This window comes from Piliocolobus tephrosceles, chromosome 1, assembly GCF_002776525.5.
Source record: "Piliocolobus tephrosceles isolate RC106 chromosome 1, ASM277652v3, whole genome shotgun sequence".
Lineage (NCBI taxonomy): Eukaryota > Metazoa > Chordata > Mammalia > Primates > Cercopithecidae > Piliocolobus > Piliocolobus tephrosceles.
The window spans coordinates 99,983,846-100,003,773 of record NC_045434.1 but is presented as its reverse complement, the minus strand read 5'-3'; the positions used below and the strand labels follow the sequence as shown (position 1 = coordinate 100,003,773).

General features: G+C 41.8%; 1 protein-coding gene across 1 annotated transcript in view; it reads right to left on the bottom strand.

Annotated features, from left to right (window-relative positions):
- LOC111525043 (carboxyl-terminal PDZ ligand of neuronal nitric oxide synthase protein-like) overlaps positions 1–19,928 on the bottom strand; it is a 357,456-nt gene that overhangs the window by 37,979 nt on the left and 299,549 nt on the right. The window contains exons 5-6 of the mRNA XM_023190355.3: positions 16,688–16,796; positions 5,984–6,125 (exon numbers count right to left, since the gene is read on the bottom strand). Coding sequence (XP_023046123.1) covers positions 5,984–6,125; positions 16,688–16,796 — 251 coding nt within the window. The remainder of the gene's footprint in view (positions 1–5,983; positions 6,126–16,687; positions 16,797–19,928) is intronic.

Here is a 19,928-nt window from a genome sequence, read left to right as displayed (position 1 = left end):
AGTGAGATTCTCATAAAAAAACATCAGCCAACAGTTCCACTCTAGGCGCTCAAGGTGCCCCATTAGACAACAATCTTAGTAGAGTCAAAAATGCTCTGGGAGAAGCATTTACAGTAAGAAGAAACACATTCCTAGCAGTTTATAGACAGTGAAAACGCATGTGGGGCTGTAAAAAGGAAGTGACTAATGGGCTAGGCAGTAAACAGCCTTCCTTGATAAGAAAACATTTCCAATCCCAGAACCAAATGCTAATTCCAAATGTTCAGACTCAAAGTATGTTTAGCCTCATGGCCTTGGCACTACACAATAACCAGAGGGCGTCCAGTTAATCCTTTCACTTGGACCCATTATAAAATCAGTACTGGAGAGGCCTTGTCTAGCTCTCCCAGTGTACAGATGAGGTCATGTATTCTGGAGTCCGCATTGGAAAACTTAATAAATGCTAAGTATTTACAACATTAGAAAACTCGATAAACAGTGGATACTTATGGAGAGCATATTATATGCTATGCACTATGCTGCTTTACATACATTCTCTCACAATACCAGACAGATGAGAAAACGAAGCTCCAGAGATAGCATGAAATTTGCTGAGGATTAGCCAGCTGAAAGGTGGAAGAGTCAGGATTGAAGTCCCAGTGGTTCCAGTGCTGGAACCCAAGCCCTCAGCGGCTTCTCTAACCCACAGCTCCAGCTCTTTCTCCATCGTGCCATTCCGTCTCTTCATTTCTGTGGCTGTTAATTTTATGTGTCAACTGGGCTAGGCCACTACTGTACCAAGGTATTTGGTCAAACATTATTCTAGATGTTGCTGTGAAGGTATTTTTTTAAGTGAGATTAATATTTAAATCAGCAGAGTCTGAGCCAAGCTGATTACTCCCCCATAATGTGGGAAGACCTCATCCAATCAGTTGAAGGTCTTTTTTTTTTTTTTTCTTTTTTTTGAGATGGAGTTTTGCTCTTGTTGCCCCAATTGGAATGCAATGGTGCAATCTCGGCTCACTGCAACCTCCACCTCCCGGATTCAAGCAATTCTCCTTCCTCAGCCTCCTGAGTAGCTGGGATTACAGGCATGCACCACCACGCCCAGCTAATTTTTTGTAATTTTAGTAGAGGCGGGGTTTCTTCATGTTGGTCAGGCTGGTCTTGAACTCCTGACCTCAGGTGATCTGCCCACCTCAGCCTTCCAAAGTGCTGGGATTACAGGCGTGAGCCACCGCGCCCGGCCAAGTTGAAGGTCTTAACAGAGTAAAGGCCGACCTACCTGGAGGCAGAGGGAATTCTGCCAGCAGCTGGCCTTCAGACTCAAACTGCAACTCTTCTCTGGATCTCCAGCCTGCCTGCCTATCCTGCAAATTTTGGATTTACCAAGCCTCTATAGGCCCATGAGCCAATTCTTTAAAATTGGCCTCTCTCTCTGTCTCTCTCTTGCTCTGTATGTCCCTAAACAATTTCCATCACCCCACAGGCCCTCTTCTCACCTACACGAGCAGGGGAGAGCCCTTGCTGTCTCCCTTTCTCTGCAGGGAGGCCCATATTATTTAATACATCCAGCCCATGCTTGGTCTCCTTGCAGAGAGGAGAGCTCTGTTGGACATCTTAAACCTTGAAGAAGCTATACTGGGCCTGACGGGCTTTCCTAGAATGGACCCAGATGTTTCCTCATGCAGAACATCAATTCCATTTTTCTTAGGAAGAGTAGTATACGGAAGATGCCAAGCAGCTGAGGTCTCATGTTTAGTAATGTGATTTGGGAAAACTATCTCCAAAAAGGTAATATAAAAGAGAGAAACATAGCTGGTATGCCTGTTATTTCCAAGCTGACCATCTGTTACAATCAAGGAGTGTGACCATGCTGGCCTCTATTTGTAGCCATGGTCACTGTCACCACCTTCTCATCAATACTCTGCTCAGCCTCCCAGTCTCACCTCAATTCTACCTGCTTCCCCGACACCAAGTGTCATCATTCCTCGTCAAAAGGGGCTGCTTAAAAGTTGAAATCTCTACGTAATCTCTGTTCATTTTGGCATACAGTAAGCATTTAACAAACACTTGTTGACAATGACTAAAACATATGTACTCCTTGCCACACTCACTGACTGTGTTTGTCAGTTTATTCAACAAGTCTTTACTGTGCTAGGAAGTCCCAACCCTGCCAGAGCTCACAGTCCACTAAAGACAGAGGACACTATGCTATATGTCTGGTATACAGTGGACTAAATGTTAATGTTAATGGCATCAGCCAGGAGTGAAGAAAACACAGGAACCCAGAAAACAAGGGTTTAAATTTTCTGAACGAGAGTGGGAGCTGAAAGTCAGGCTTCCCAGAAGACAGTGCTGGGCTTGAAGGATGAGTAAGATGTCTGCATGGAGGTGAAGGCAGGGACCCGTGGCTGAGGGAACAGTGTTGACTGTGGCTGAAAAGTCCATGCTACTTACTATATGTTCAGGGCAGGAAGGAGCTCAGGGAACAAGGGAGGAGTGAGGGAGGTAAGACAGAAAGAAAAGGATAGGAAGTGATCCTTATGGACTCTCCACTGAGTCCCCAGGGAATCGTGAATCACATCAAACCCACTCCACCCAGCAGACTACTGCAGGGGCCAGAAGTGGCAGGAGAGAGCAGCTATCACTGCAAAAGGGAAATAAGATCTAGCCCTTGGTGTTGTTTACATAAAATGCTAGCCAGGTGGTTCTCTCCACCTGGCCAGACCATATAACCCTGACCTCTGCGGCCAGCAGCTGAGTGACAGGTTCTGATTAAGTACTTGGAGATTAGATTAAATTTTGTGATAATAAGTGTTCAAACGCTCAACCTCTGAGCACCCTCTCTGTGTCCAACCCCTTTCACTCCAGGAATAGGTGTCTTCATTGGAGAAAATACCGTTTCCATTTTTGGTTAAACTTTCTTTGTACATGTGTATACTGGCTGCCAATGTGACTGTGGGTTTAAAAGCTTTTGAGAGTTAGGATGGGGCTCTCCACCAACCAGGCCACCAACAGGGCATGGACATGACCAAAGAAGAGCTAACAATGTAAGACTTCAATCTTCTCCAGCTAGCAGTTCTTACGGCAAATCCTCCAATTCAGAAATGAGCAGACTGGCCTCTGTTCTTTGAGCTAAGCAACCAGCTAGAGGTCTGATGTGTCCTCCATATTAGGTTTATAGGAAACTGTCACCATTACGCTCTAAAAATTGACCAGCGGAGATATATAAAATATTTGCCAAAGTCTACCTCTATCTCTTTGTTTTATCTCTAAGCCCTAGATCACAGAGATGGAAAAATTTTAAGGTTTACATCACATTAGTACTATGGCCTGCTATAAACTGAGACTGGCCAAGGATACATGACAAAATGCAAGGCTCCATCTGTGTGATCATATTTTATGAGTCAAGATCACTGAGATGCTGTCATTAGTAATAGAATGTCATTACTTAACAGAAATGAGTAAGCCAAAAGAGAAGTAAAGTAATTCCCTCTAGTCACATAGAAACTGAGCACTAGGATGAAAATAATGTCAGGTTTTGAAGATTTATAACTAATATATATCCAAAGTATAAAGGCTGTAAAAGCACAGTGAAAAGTCAATCTTCCTGCCACCTCAGCCACCCAGTTCCTTTTCCCAGGATGAACCAGTTACCACTTTCTTGTGTACTATTCTGGAGATATTCCATGCATAAGAAATGCATGTGTGTCCTTGCATGTGTACACATATATACCTACATATACGCACACATTTAAACGTATGCATTTTTAATACAATTGGTGGCATGTCATACCCATAATTCTAGTTTTTTTTCCTTTTTTCACAATTTCAAACTTTGATGTTTTTAAGTAAGCAACATATCTTGAAGATGGCTTTAAATCAGTTCATAGAGAACTAACTCATTCTTCTTAACGGTTGTGCAGTATTCCATTACTCATACCATATTATAATTTATTTAATAGTCTCCTCTTGCTGTTTCTGATCCCTTGGTTCTATAACAAATTCTTTGCTATGTAATCTTATATCGAAATCATTTCACACCTGTATGGGTCTACCTTTAGGATTAATTCTTAGAAGGGAATTTGAAGGAAATTTGGGGGTCAAAAGGCATACGAATTTTCAAATTTAATAAGGATTTCCACATTTTTCTCCATAGGAATTCTCCCTCTATCATATGCTAAATTTGCAAACACATCTGGGTCTGTATATGAGTTTCTATTTTGATCCATTCAGGCACTTATTTGAACACGCGTTTTACCTATTTTAAGTACAGTTTTACCTGTTATAGCTTTATCATGTCTTTTCATAAGTAGAAAGCCACTCCTCCTCTGCTATCATTCATCTTTTCCAGAATTTTTTTCTATTCTTGTTTTTTAAATTTTCACATATTTACTTAAAAATAATAATAGCATACATGTATGTGGTGCATCCTCTGTGCCAAGCACCAGGCTCGGCATTTTAAAAATATCAGTTTATCTAATTATGACAATAATTCTGAAGTACACAGTACTGCTATTTCTGTTTTTCAGAAGAGTAAACAGTAAACTAACGCTCAGAGAGGTTACAGAACTTGCCCAAGATTGCACAGGCAGTGACTGGTGCAGCTACAATGCGTAGCAAGGGTCTTCTCTCTGAGCCACTTTGCAATGCTGCCATTTGCAGGCTAGGGTTTCTTTTGTTGTTTTTTAACTTTTTGAGTGGGATGCTTAATTCATTTGACTTTCATGATTTGTCATCTATTAATGTAAATAACGAAACCTTTGAATTTTCCTCTGAGCACTGCTTTAGCTATATCCCATGGGTTTTGAATACTGTAGCTTATTGTGGGGCCTCTTCTGCTGTTAGAAATCTGTATTGTCATGTTAAATTTATAGATTAAAAAAGGGAGAATTAACATTTTTATGATATTGAGCTTTCCCATCCAAGAATATGGCATGCCTTTCCATTTGTTTAAGATTTTTTTCAGAGGAAACAAACACATTTTTATTGTGATTATTCATAAGTATCTTATTTTCTTAATTGTTATTTTAAAAGATTTTTTCCTCCACTATGACTTCTAACCAGCTGTTCTTGGAATATATGAAAATCACAGATATAGCTGTATGTTTTATTTAACTTTGACTTTCTAGCTGAATTCTCTTATTATTTCTAATAGTTCTCAGTTTATTTTCTCGGGTTTCCCAAGTTAAATATTAACATAAGCAATATTTTTTTTTTACCTGCTCTTTTTCTTGCCCATACTTCATTTTTTCACATTTATTGTCTTTTTTTTTTTTTTTGAGGCAGTCTAGCTCTGTAGCCCAGGCTAGAGTACGGTGGCACAATCTTGGCTCACAGCAACCTCTGCCTCCTGGGTTCAAGCAATTCTCCTGCCTCAGCCTTCCAAGTAGCTGGGACTATAGGCATATACCACCACACCTGGCTAATTTTTGTATTTTTAGTAGAGGCGGGGATTCGCCATGTTGGCCAGGCTAGTCTTGAACTCCTAGGCTCAAGTGATCTGCCCATCTCAGCCTCCCAAAGTGCTAGGATTAACAGATGTGAGCCACCTCGCCCAGCCTCTTTCTTGACTTTTAATGAGGCTTGAAAGTTGGGAATATTAAAATACTATCCACATTGAGGGCTTATAGAACTACAGAAGTTAGAAATTTAATACAACAAACTAGGTAATTATAAATTTATGTTCTTTGTAATTTGTTTTATGGGGGTGCTTTTTTACTGAAATTTTCTTTGAAGTCAGATTTGGGAGCATAGCAGCTCTACCTCTCCCTGATACCCAGTTTAAATACTTCCTCATTTACTAATTTAAACATCTTTAATTTCTGTTATAAAAGTAATACATGAGTTCCTTAAAGAAAATCTAGAATATAGAGAGAGATGGAAAAAATAAAATGTTTCTTAAAATGAGTTCACAGCCTGGGGCTCGGGGCAGTGATCCACTGGAGCCTACTGTGTGCACTGCCTCCCCACCCACATCCGCAGAAGCTGCGGTGCCTACCTGGGTCCCCTGAGCTGTTGCTGTTCCTCTCACTCTCTCCATCTTCCTGACCATCTGCATTCTGCTGCGTGTGCTGCAGGCTCAGCTTGTGGCAGACCTCAAAGGCCTGCCCTACCGTCCGAACGATTCTCATAGCTTGGCTCTGGGAAGAAGAAAGGAGAAGAACGGGGTGGGTGAGGATGTGTAAGGGGCATGTGGACAGAAACTCATGCAGCAGCAAAGGAAAGAGACGGAAAAATCTAAAGTTGCTCAGATATGCACATACAAACGAGTGCAAAGACATTTTCCCTTCCTGAAATACTCCAGAAAACAGAAACTGTCACCACAGTTCTGAAATAATCAGTCAACTGAAAGGACAGATAGCAAATATGCCAATTATGGACTTAGCCCCAATTCTTCCCTCCCATGGGTAACACAAGTAGTCAATATGCAAATGTTGAGTTTTCCTGGACCTCCTACAGAGCAAGGGCAGTGGTAACATGAGGCTTGGAAGCCATGGCCTAAACAGCAGAAACCAATGAAAGCTCAGCACCCAGCTCCTCTGGAACCCTACTAGTTGGCAGCCAACTAAATCTAAGGTGAGCCTTGCCCAGACTTACTCCAAAGACCTCATGTGCTTGTGTCTGTTCTGTGGCTCCTTCCTTTCTTTTGTTTTGGTATTTAATCTCTTGTTTTAAGAGCCCAAGAAGGGAACTTGACCCTAGTTTCCAGTATTCCACCATTTAACTAGGAGAGGAGAGACAGGACAAAGAAGCCTTATGTAGAGTCTTAGGCCACCCATGCAGACTGTGAGGAAGAGCCACATGCAGGGGTTCCAGGGCATGGCCTCAAAGGTGGATAACTGATTATGGTTTGATGATGTCAGCTTTTTCTTTCTTTCAAGGACAGAAATGAATGATGTGGTTTATTTAGTTTCAGAGCTCAGGCTGAGAAGGGCTCAGCACACTGCTTCTCTTACTTCAGTGGACCTCAAGCATCCCACCACCACGGGCTACAATTTAATCTAATTGTGACTGTCACCCTATACTCAAGTCTAACATTAATCATGTTTTGGATGATCTGACTTCAGGTCAGCCATGGCCACCTGTTGACACCATATAGTCCATCAATCACATCCAACCCTCCCAGGTAATGGCAACAATCAAGTAGGGCTTTTCATCAGCATGAGGTAGCTGGTATTACATTACCTAACTCATATCCAGTGTTTTGATAAGCCTAGAAGGCCTTGTTGAAGGTAGTAAAAAAAAAAAAAAAAAAAAGATCAGCTAATTGTAATATGAAATGCATAAATGAAGCTCATATTACAATGAGTTCATCTTTCTCATTACTATCTTCATGAACTCCTAGGGACCTCAGAACCCTTGGACCACTGCTGTAGTCCATTCTCTGCTGGGTATAACTTCTAAAATTGCTTTTCCTCAAGCCTGGAGTCATTTCTATGTGCCTTCTGTTTATTTCAGGCCAGAGCATCCACATAAATGTGAAAAGGCATCTTGACTGATTATCATCTACATGTCAATTTGAGATCTCAAGTCAACTCTACTGCTCCTTATATTCTTCAGTTCAAATCTCCTCCTAGAAGTAATTGTTTCACAGCTCTAACCTTTCTTAGCCATTATACTAACTCCAGGGATATTCTCCATTGGTCTCTCACCTGGAGCATCCTGACACTTCTGGGAGATAAGAACCTTAAGCGAAGCATGAGGAGATGGGTAACTTGTGTGGGGTCCACCATCACCCAGTGGTGAATCAGAGCCTTTGTTTTCTATGTCTACCCTTAATTTCCTCCTGTGTCCACAAGGCAGGCTTAGGCCCCTTCTCATACTGTAGGCCTACAGTGTGTAAGAGATGGCTGTTCTATCTGCACAGGAAGTTGAGAAGCAGTAGGCATCAGTCCTAAGCAAGAAGCGCCTACACTTCCCACTCCCAAAGCACACAAAAAGGTGTGATTTAGAAGACACAGTCCCTAACAAATGTGGGCTAGAAAGCTAATAAATGTAGCATTCTACATTTCCGTTAGCCATCAAGCTGTGCTGTGCTTAGGAGGCTGTGCCAGGAAGCTTAACTCTCAGGTGAAAAGGGAGAAGAAAAGGCTCCTACGTCCAAAAGTGTTATTCCCCTAGGCCTTGCGTACTTTTGGTTCCTATTCCTTTTATGAGAGTAAGAGCAGACTGCCTATGGTTAATAATCTCCAGCAAAGCTCATTACTAGTTTACTAAACCTTAGGTATGACTTTATTCTGCCTACCACGTATACCCAGTGTCCACTATACAGAAACTTTCCTCTACTTTCTCCTCTGACTTTTGGGAATTTTGCTCCCCCAGGTATCTTTACAAGAGGTAAAAAAGGTAAATGTTTTAGGTTGTAACAATAAAATAATGTAAGTCCAAATGATATGTAGAGATTAAGTGTTTAATTCCATACTTTATTCTCTTACATGAATTAACCCAGATATCTCATACTGAATAAATATCTGTAAAGACTGAGTTAGTCTTTTCCCATCAGTATCATTTCCAGGGTACAGACCCAGCTTCCCCCTTTAAAATACAGTTATGTAGAAAATTCCAAATTCACTACTGAGTTTGTTCCTATAACATCTCAGGTTTTCCTAAGGAGGATGTGTTACAAATTCCATCATCTCTGTAAATCACAGATATTTCCTTTAACCAGCTTTTAAGACGATATTAAAAATTTAAAGATCCTCAAACAAATGTCCCTGATCTATGGGATTAGACAGGGGTAGGAATCCAATTTCTAAATTTATCTTTGGAAGGAATCCCTCAGATTTAAATAAGAGGATAAAGGTGGTGGGAGAATGACTTCACAGAGGACCTGTATTTCTCAGGCATCACAAGATGACAATGGATGATAGGATATGCTCAGAACTGAGCATCTTAAGGATGCAGACTCCAGCTCAAATCTTTATTCTGCCACCTTTATCAAGGACAAACATGTGGAACATACTCACATGTTCAACCATCTATAAGCCCAAAGTGGCTGTAAGGAAGTGGGCTGGTTTTAATGCTTAATATTGATAACACTTCATTTTTACATTTTACTAGTATTTTTAACTAGCATTAGCAGCTGACCCTAATCTCTACCTGATTCCCCTGAAAAAGTAGAAAACGCAGACTTTAGGTTTACTGGTCCTGCCTTTCCCATTCTGGAAAGGGCATCCCATCCTTCAGCCTCCCATTTCCTTCCTATCCTCCCTCCATCAGTTGTTCTCTATAGTATTTCTGTAATTGCACTGAAAAACTGAATATATGATAGCACCTACTACAGTGCCTGGCATACAGTAAATGCTCAAGAAATGTTTTATCCTGACTATGGAATTCACTGCACCAAGAGGCAATTAAGATAGAAAAGAAAAAGCAGTGTAGGAAAGGTGGAACTATTTTTATCATAATAGAAACATGAAGTGACTAAGGGAATCACCTCTTACGTATGTATGCTAACATCCACAAGGCTGTGCATCAGATAGCATAGCCTCCACCATAGCATCAGAGGAAAATTCCTGAGCCAAATGGATCTTTGGTCTGAACTAGTATGATAGTTTCTATACATGAGGAAATTGTTGCATTAAGAGTTCTAGATCTGCACACTGAGTGGTAAATAGTTTAATAATTAAATTAATAAATTAAATAAAATGGTTTAATTTATCCTTTATTTTACTCCTTTAATGTGAAAGTTACATTCCTATTCACAGTAAAAGGACACAGTAGCATGTTTTATAAAGAGCCCTCTGCACTGGAACACATAATCAAGCTACTCTAACTGTTTTACAGAATGACTACATACATACACATAAAAGAATTGCCCTTCCTATCTACCACTCCAGGAGTCAGAAGGGGCTAAACAGCTCCTCACTGTACTCATAAATGGCTATGTGAGTTCTGATGTCCCTTGACCTTTTAGGCTCTCCTTGCTTCACCATTAAAAAGTCTACTTTTAGAGGATTTTATATGGGGACCTCGTTAGGGAGGTGATTACTTGAAGGTGGTCAGTAGAGGCAGCCTGTGCCTGGCAGGGGCTATGTCTTCACCATCTGCTTTCTGCACAACCAGGCTGGCTCCTGCCTGCTAGGCCTACCCCACTTAGTTACCCCACTTTCTGGCCTGCTGGGCAAGAAAACTGGTTTTGCCTTCAACCCTGAAATGTAAGAATCATACACACTGGGATTTTATTGTTAATTAGCCATGTCTTCACCCAAGAGGGAGAACTCTGGTAAACAGCAGCTTTAAAAAGAGTCCCTTCCAGAAGTTTTTATGAATGCTTGTCTGTGGGTCTTCTAGATCACGGTGAAGCAGTTGCTCCCACCTCATGACGACATACAGGCCTTTGGAGACTAAGGCGGAGGTTTAAAGATTGAAGGCAGTGAGGTACAAAGAGCAGACAAGTGGAACATTGAGAAGGTAGCCTTTTTGAGTTCCAAAATCTAGCCATTCTCTGGAATTTACTAGATTTTTTTTTTTAAAAAAGCATCATTATACTGCATTATTTCTGTACAAATCCAGTTTAGTTTTACATAAGCCCCTAAAAGTGCTTTGCCACACAGATCAAATCTTCTCGTCCAAAAGCCATTTTCTATTAGTAGCCCCAGAGCATTTGTGGGCTCTTCATTGTCAAGATTAGGCTGGATATTGTTGCTTTGATGTTTTCAAAGCTGGAAAGGGATGTCTAATCTCAGAGTGGCTCTTAGCTCCAGATGGAGAGCACTGAAGCTCATGGGAGTGTCAATTACAGGCAATTTTGTTAAAATACAGAGGGAAAGGAAGCTTAGAACTGTATACACTTACCTTATACGCACAGCAATGTTTCTTCAAACCACCCATCTTTTCACGCTGACACAGCTCCTTCTCCCACAACCCTAGGACATCCCTCAAACCAGAACCAAAGTTAAGTCCAAATGCAATGAACAGCTGTTCTCCTCAGCACACCTAATGTGGGTATCAACTTCATACCTAGCAGGAGTCAAGATTTGATGAACTGCAGCAATGGTCATGAAAGTAACACTATATTTGCAATCACTGTGGGTTGTACACCCAAAAGCAAACAAAAGCTGACAGTGGTAGCTTTAGGAAGACATATATCGAAAGGTTGATTCCTGTACCTCACTGGCCCATAGAAAAATTATAGTCAATCATGATTTTATTTTCTTCCATCAAAGCACACACCAGGCCCGACCCTGCTTAGCTAATGAGATCAGACACATTCAAGGTGGTATGGCCATAGACCATGATTTTATTTTCTATTTTCTTTCTTAGTGACTTTGTAATTGGTTGGTCCTATAAAATTTGGGAATCTTTAGGTGCTATATGCATGTAAAGAATGATTCTTATTAGTCATATTCTGTAGCTGATTTGATAAATAATCTTGGGCACTGTTCTGAATTTCACTGTCCTGGAAGAAGCTCTCTCTTTACAACTTACAAAGAGGATTAAGAGTCATCAGATAAGCAAGTGGAGAGTATAAGTACAAAATACCAGATGAAGATGATGATGACAATGACAATAATAAGAGGAGATAAAAGAGAAGAATGAGGGCACACATCTTGCAGGTAAGGTTCTTTAATGATCTACAGCTCTCTAGTTTACTATTCCCCTGTCCCCTCCTCCACTCCTCCTCTCCCCCATCTCTTTTGAGTACTCAAATTTGACTGACAAGTGGTTCTGAATTTTAGAGAACAGAAATCCATGAGGTCAGCTCACAGATTTATAATTCTCATCTATCACAGCAATAAAAGATAATGTCCTTATCTTGACCTTAACTGCCACGGAATCTCAACAAAAATAGAACGGAATGTCATGTTTCTTTAATGTATTTTTTTGGGTGGGGGGGAATCTTAGTAAAAGATTCAGCTTATATCTATCAAATGATCTTAATCTATGGAATTTACAACGCCAAAGTATGAAAATACATTTATATTTGGACTTCTATACACAATAGGACCTACAGTACTAAGGCTCTAAAATGGCAGATGGGTTAGGTTTTTGTTCAACACATTATTTAATGGATTCAATTATATAATTTGGTTGAGGTGATGCCTTGGACATCAGAATATTGCTCAGTATAAGGAAAGTTTAGTTTCAAAGCAGGTGTGACTTTCTACATTGACAGGACATACTGCATCTTAAAGTTTCCAATAGATAGCTGTGTTTTTCCTTCTACTCTGCTAGTCCATGAAACATAGTACCCTAGAGAAAAGAAATCTGAGTTACAATCCCAGTGCTGTCAGAACCAACTGGGTGACTGTGGACAGTTAATTCACCCTTCTCAGTATTGATTTTCTCATCCATAAAGAGACTGATTCAGCCTAGATGAGTTCTGAGACCCATGATTCCTGCATTTTGACTTCCCAACTCAACCTAAAGTATAAAAAACAGACTCTTTCCCTAACTTTAGAACTTTCCTATCTTTCATCTCATAAGCTTGACCAGGCAAGTGAGTTATTCTTTAGCACATGGCTGTCATCATCATTCAAAATCCATTGCAACCTCTAAAGGATAGTTCAACTTCACAGCTGTGGCCTCCAATGTGATAGTGACAGCATTATAGGAGGAAATTATTTCTCCTAACCCAAACCAATTGAGCTGTGATTGCAGGCAAAATTATTTCAAGGAGCTGCCCATGAAGATAATGGGGAGATGCCTGCAGCTCCTGTTAATCACCAGCACTTCACGCGCTGATGCATTAATAAGTGCAGTCACTGGTAATCAGGGCAGACAGCCATATACTCCTAGGGCTAGGAGAAAATGACAGGAGGATGACATCTACTCCATGGGAGAGGTCAAGAGACCATGCAAGAGGCTTCTTGAGAGGCAAAAGGCCCTGCAAGTGAATACTATCATTATATCCCCCAAGGAGGGGAAACAAGGAATGCCCATGTTATTAGCAAGCATCTCCACTGGATGCTCACAGTGAGGAAAAGACCCACTCCCATCCCTCCTTTCTAGCACAGGTCTGAAGAGTGCTAGGGTCCCTCCGCCACAACCCTGACAATCCTCCCCAGTCATAGAGAATTTGTTCCTTAAAGATCACGTCACTTCACACACAACAATCAGCATTCCTGAGATGCCTTTCATCTTATTTGACAGATAGAGAAAACACAAGTCCAGAAAGGCTCACGTATCTTTCATATGAGTTTTGTGTAACAGGGTTTAGCATTCAAAGTCCTGACCTGGGAAGGAGGAAGCCTGTTTCTAATCTCAGTGGCATCACTGATACACTGTGTGACCAAGGGTGATTTACTTCCCTGGGCCTTTTCTTTCTTCAAGTACAAAATTGAGTCAATATTAACCATACAAGGATATTATGAGGAAAAAAGGAAAATCTATGTTAAAGTGATTTGGGCCATTCAGAGTTAGGAAGCTCTTCATACCCATGTAATAATTACGGCAGAACCCAGTTACAAATGGGTCTTGGAAAACAAAGCAACTTCTGAGTTACATAACTTCTTCATGAGCCAACAACAATAGTATAATGGAGTGGGTACGAGTGTGAGCTCCACAGTCAGACCCTCTGGGTTCAGTTCTGACTCCATTACTTACTGAGTCTTTACACACATTACATGCCTTAAGGCCCCATTTTACCTCACAGGGTTGCTGTGGGAATAAAATTAGATCATTCATATAGAGAGCTTCGAACAGTCTCAGGCATATAGCAACTAATCAAAACAGGTTAGATATTATTATTTGATGTAATATGAGGCTGGAACTTAGATAATCTGGAGTATAGAAGCATAGCAGGTATCATGTTATACTCCTTCAATATTTTGCTATCTAGCTTCTGGTGAAAGCCCCGTTGAAAAAAAGCTTAGCTCAAGGATACAACCCCCAAGGTGGGAGCCACACTGGCTATCTGTGTGAGTAGTCCAAGAAATTCACAGGTACAGAGTAATAGCTGTGCAGGGAGCAAGGTCGAGGGAGGCCCTCAACCAGGAAAGCTGAGACACCTGACCCATATTCTCAACCAACAGAGGCAGTAACCCTTTCCCCATGCGAACTGTAGGGTGATGATGACATCCCATTAGAGGTCATGAGAAATGTGCCATGGGCATATACACAGGTGATATGAAGTGATATGAAACAGCAATAACCAAAGTCCCAACATAACATGGATCTCAGACAAGGTTTTTCTACACACTATGACCAACAGGAGGGCTCTGGAGAACATCCACATCTGCGGGCTTCCAGTCAAGAGGCCTCCCTATTGACTTCCAATGACCCAGCAACATCTCCGCAACACACATGTCCTCTGCAGTCCTTTCCCCACCGCCCGCCACTTCTGAAACATTCCTATGATTTGCCAGTTAAAACTCCTTCCCAAGTTAACCATTATCTCTTGACATTAGAAGTGCTTTATAAAAAAGGTAAATCACCACGTTTGGAGGCTAAGCAGGAGGGCAAGCAAAACCTGGCAGATGTGTTCCCCAGCCCTCACCAATTCTGGCATCCTTCGCTGAACAATTCCCTTTCTTAGCTTGGAAACTGGCCTTCCCACCTACAGCTCAGCAGCAACGGGGTTCAACGCCCAGGCTGACTGGAAACAATCCCCTCAGCTGCATGGCTCCAGGCCAGGAAAGGGCCTGAGAACCAACTCTATGAAGAGCTAGGGTCTCAGGAGGTGAGGGTGAAAGGGGTATAGGAAACAAGAGCTAGAGATCAGAATTTGCTGTAAGAGATGTAAGCTGACATGACAGGGAACCACATGACTACTCCTTTTCACGGATAATGGGAACTCCATTCTGTGCTTCACTTCAAGATCAAAGTTCCAAGTGAGCACTGCTCTTAAATTCATGTTTTGTCAGAAGTGGATGCCCCCACTGCGTCCATATTGCTACGTTAGATCTGATGGCATGGCAAATATAATATAATGGTCCTCTTACCTAGGTTTCCTGCTCAAAATTCTTTTGTCCTGCATGTCTTCCTGGTTCTATTCTAGCCAGTACCCATTCATGAGAACTCAGATAAGTCATTTAATCTCTCTGAGCCTCAATTTATTCATCTGTAAAATTGGGAAGGGAAAATTACATGTCTTACCTTCTTTACAAATGTGTTATAAGGATAAAATAAGATTAACTATTAAAGAACCTGGCAAATGATTATGTGTTATTTGTAACTCTAATAAATTCCAAGGTCCACTTGGTCCAGTCTTTGTACAAAACCAAAATCAGAAGCACAGTCAAATACTCAAAATGAATTAAAAGGGAATTCCAGTCTTTTGTTGCATCTGTCAAAGAACATTACAGACGATCCAATTCATGACGATCAGGAACACTTCGTATTTCCTTTTCTCTCCTCCCCAGGTCCCCTACACAAGGCCACATATGAGCCTTGCACTCTCCCAAGCCCTACACTTTCTCATCTCCAGGGCCTATGGGTTTTCCTTCTCTCCCTCTTCCTACTCCCCTTTCTATCAGTTCCTTAATGCAGCTTGACTTAGCCTCATTTATGTTTTTTTCTCCTCTCAGCTATACTATTATCTAGATGTGAAGTCTGGCAAGTTACTCTTTTATTCCTGCCATCTTTCCAGTTGTGGCACTTTTCATCCAACTCCATGAACTGCATTTAAAAAGCCTGGAACAGGGTGGGTAAGGGCACAAATCTCCATAGAGGAAGAGGCTGGGTTAACAAAGCATAATTCTCTTTGTGGAGCTAGGGTAGGGAATAGGACACCTATCAATAAATCTGGAGCCTGGCATGTGTTATTGACAAGGTACTTGACAAGGTACCTACATATCTATTAAAGAGGCCTGAAGACAAAAGATGCATAAAATGAAGTTCTCATAAAAAGCCAGGTTTAGTAGTTTGTTTGTAGAATGGTGGACTTATTAGGGTCCTTAGGGGCACAAATACAGTGTTTTCCAAAATCTCCTCTGCAGAAAAATAGTTCCCAGGATATTAACACATATTACATGGAAAAAATATGGTTCCATTATGAAATTAGTTTGGGAAATTCTGGGTTAAACAACATGTTCTTTATCAGACCTTCTCAGCAACTTAAATCAGGTAGTTTTAACATGAAACATTTTGGCTGATAAATGTTTTACAGAACACATTTAGGAAATGCTGATTTTGATGATTCTTTTCATTTCACAGATGAGGACACCGAGACCTACACAACATCACTCAGGGTTCCAGTGAGAGGCAGGGCTAGATTCTAGGCTTCTAAAACCCCAGTTGTATGTATTAGACTCCTGGGGGAATGACATTAATATAAAGAATGCCTCTTCAGAATCCTCAAAGTTGCATTTACTTGAGTATCAGGGTTGCCATACCAAATAATCACCCAGGATAACCAACATCACACACTGAGTCTAAACCGGACTCCATGTGTATTCACATTTTGTAGCCCACTAATCAACATACAGAATTATGATGAAGGGTCTCCTTAGCACAAGACAACGCTTTTTTCCTACTCCAGGGCTAAGGTTAGCATCACTCCTGGTGCCGTTTAATTGCTCTCATCCCAGAGCACATAGTCAATGGTCAATCCCTCTCCAATTATCTGTATGTAACTAAGTACAAAGTTCAGATGATGCTAAAAGAGAATTCCATTATATAGGAGCAATGACAGACTACTGAGATAGTTGCTCCATGTTGGCATTACAACAGCCATCTTCAACAGGGAGACGGGCCAATGTTGGGGGTGCTCTGGATCTATTATAGGAAAATAGCAGATGGACGGCAACCGCCTTTTTACCTTCTTCTTTGATTTAAAGACGTTACACCTGAAGATATTGCTGGCTCCATCTCGAGCGATATAGCTGAAGATCTTCAAGTCTTGGGAATCATGAGAGACATAGAAGATCCTAAAGGAAGAATAACAGAAAAAATGCATTGAAAATGGCCTTAGGTTCAAATCTCTAACCAGGAAAGTTCGTTTAAGGATACTCTGAAGCACAGCTCATGAGAGCCAAGTTATTATAGAAAGTCTTCTTCCTCCGGGATCAAAAAGTCACAGCGCAGGAGGCACTTTCAACAGGTTCCACAAACACTAACACTGCGACTTTCAGATTTGGTACAGTGGGCATGGGTAGGACATGGAAACGACACTACTGTTAACCATCTCCTGAGGTGGCCAACCTGTCCCTGTAACTTGTGCGTTAGAAGGAAAAATCATTCCCATCCTTATCAGAGCAACAAACCGGCTTCTTACTCAGAAAGATGCACACACGTTTTCTGATGCCTGTTTACAATTTATCCCCAAATGCAGAGACTTGGGGAACCAGCAATGCTTACCACCTTGGGAGGGACTAAGATACTCTTAGTTCCTTTGGTGATAGTGATCCCACTCTCTGTCCCCTCTCTGCCTGGACCACAGCATCCATGTGTTCATTCCATGATTCAACCAATGCCACTGAGTGCCCACTGCAGGCCAGGCACTATCCCAGCAGCCAGGGACACAATAGGAACAGGACAGAAAAAGCCCCTGAAACCGTGGAGCTTACGTGTAGCCAATGACAATAAGCAAATATAAAATAAGTGCTATGAAGAAAAATAAGGCAGACTAAGGGATGGAGCATGATGGGGGCTATTTGAGACAGGGTAGCCAGGGAGGTCTCACTGAGAGGCTGAGATCCGAATGGGGGAAGGGAATCAGTCACTGAGATACCTGAGCCAAACCATGGCAGGAAGTAGGAACAGCAAGTTTACAAACCCTGCAGTGTTCAGAAGGTGTTAAAAGCATTCAAGGAACACCTAGGGAGGCTCAACGGAGTGTGGTTCAAGTGGAGTGAGCACGGTCAGCAACAAGGTCATAGATGCAGCCAGAGGCCAAAATGTAGAAGGCTTTGGAGGTTGTGGCTTATATTCTACATGAGATGAGAAGCCATCAGAAGCTTTTGAGCAGAGGACTGACTTGCTTATGCTTTAAACTAAATGATCATTCTGGCTGCTTGGGGTGGGCAGAGGTAGGGAGAAGGGAAGGCCGGAGAAAGGGGGAAAATTATAAGCAAGGCCCTAGAGGCTGCATCTCAAGCTGGCTTAGGACAGGGCCCCCCCGAGCCTCCAGGTCTGACTGCTGTGGGGTCGGTGCAGGGAGTTGGGGTGGGTACATCAGTGGAATTAGTTTTGGGCAGTCCAAGGAGAGTATTGCTCTTGGTAGCACCTAAGAGGCCACATCATTTCCACAAAACATTTTTCACCACTAACAACACTGATGGCTTTCGTCCAAGCATTTAACAGCCTGATTTGTTTTAGTGTAAGTCTGTGCTGTGCAGAAAAAAGAGAATGGGATTTAGAGTCGGCAACTTCATCAACAACTCTGCCACTTACTAAAAAGTAAGCTAAGTCACCCCTCAGAGGCTCAGTTTTGTTATCTGTACAATGGGACTACTAATAGTAACACTTCCAGGAGTTACTGAGGAGGTAGAATAGTTAGTAAAATGCCATCTTACATCCTCTTACTGATGTAGCCTCTAAACAGCCTAGTAACTGAGATTCTTGCCACAGGACCCCAAGAAGCCTGGGAGGAAAATTCAAAAGAAAGGTGGGCACAGAGAGGAAAACAATACTGTGAAAAAGCCCAAGTTCACCTTGGGGACTGCAGTTTCTCTGCTAAACTCAGCTAGCAGGCATTTCAGTACATCTCACATGTCTATCATCTCTAAATGAAATAGAGGCTGTTTAGTGTGGTTTCCAGTCCCCTATCCTTCTAATGATGCCAAACTGTCTTCCTAACATCAAAGGGACAAATCAACAATTGTATCTCAGCATCTCCTGCCTGAGTTCCAGACCCATTCAGCCAACCTTCCTGGACATCTCCTCCTGAATGGTTCTCAAGCTTCTCAAATTCCTCATACCCTTGAGTGAATTCATCATATTCCCCAAAATTCTCCAAGTCCCATCTTGATAAGGGGACACCATACCTACTCAAGCCAGAAACCCAGGTGTCATTCTCAATGGCTTCCTCCACTGTTCCCCAATATCCATCACTCATGAGCAAGTTCCTTGAAGACTCGCTCCCTAATATGTCTTTGGTTTATGTTTTTCTCTTCAACTCCAAGGTATTGATCATCAAGAGTTCTCATTTTTCACCTGGATTTTTATAACATCCTCTAAACAGTGTGCTGCTCTGCTTCCTAACTCACCTATTGTGAACCCATTCTCTACATTGCTAGCAAAGTGTTATTTTTAAAAAGACAAATTACATCCCATCATTTTCCTCTTAAAGCCATCCAAAGGCTTCCTACTGCTTTTAGGATAAAGTCCAAACTCCTTAGCATGGTGTACCTACCTTTCCACGGTCATCTCCCTTCAGAGTCCTGACCTACACAGGCCTGCAGAACTAGGTGTGTGCATTTTTTCAGCTCTGCAACTGCTGTGAACACCTTTGGTGGCCTCCAAGACTTGGTTCAGAGCAGCCTTCCCCTCCCTTTTCTTCAGTAGTCTGAGTTGCTGAATACCCTGGGGGGCTCAACTTTGCCACAGCACATATCTCACACTATGATGTTTTTATATGTGCTTCTCGAAGGAACAAGGAACACATCTCGGTATCCCCAGGGCCAGCACAGTGATTGGCATATGGGAGGTTCCTTGCCTGCTTAGAATGGAGGGAGGTGTTCCAGCTGTCATTAATGAGCATCTAAAATGTGATCTGCCTGGCTATTCATTTTCCCCAAGGAAGTCAGATCCAGTTAGTTCAGCATCACACGTAAAACTTCTTGGATTCTTTAGTTAATTTATTCTTATGTAATACCCAAAGGACTGAGAACTGGATTTAAAACTGATTCAGCAGATTTGAACGCAAACTGGCATGCCCACAAGACAGAGATGTGGAAGGAACAGAGGAACGGCACTAAGCCAAGGTTAACTTAACCTTAACAGATAAAGCATCTTTTCAGAAAATCTGATAAGAACTGTAGAGGGATGCAGCCACTGCCTTTGGACCACAGCTCTCTGGAGACTGCTCTGCTATGTCTGATTTCAGATATTTAGCATGT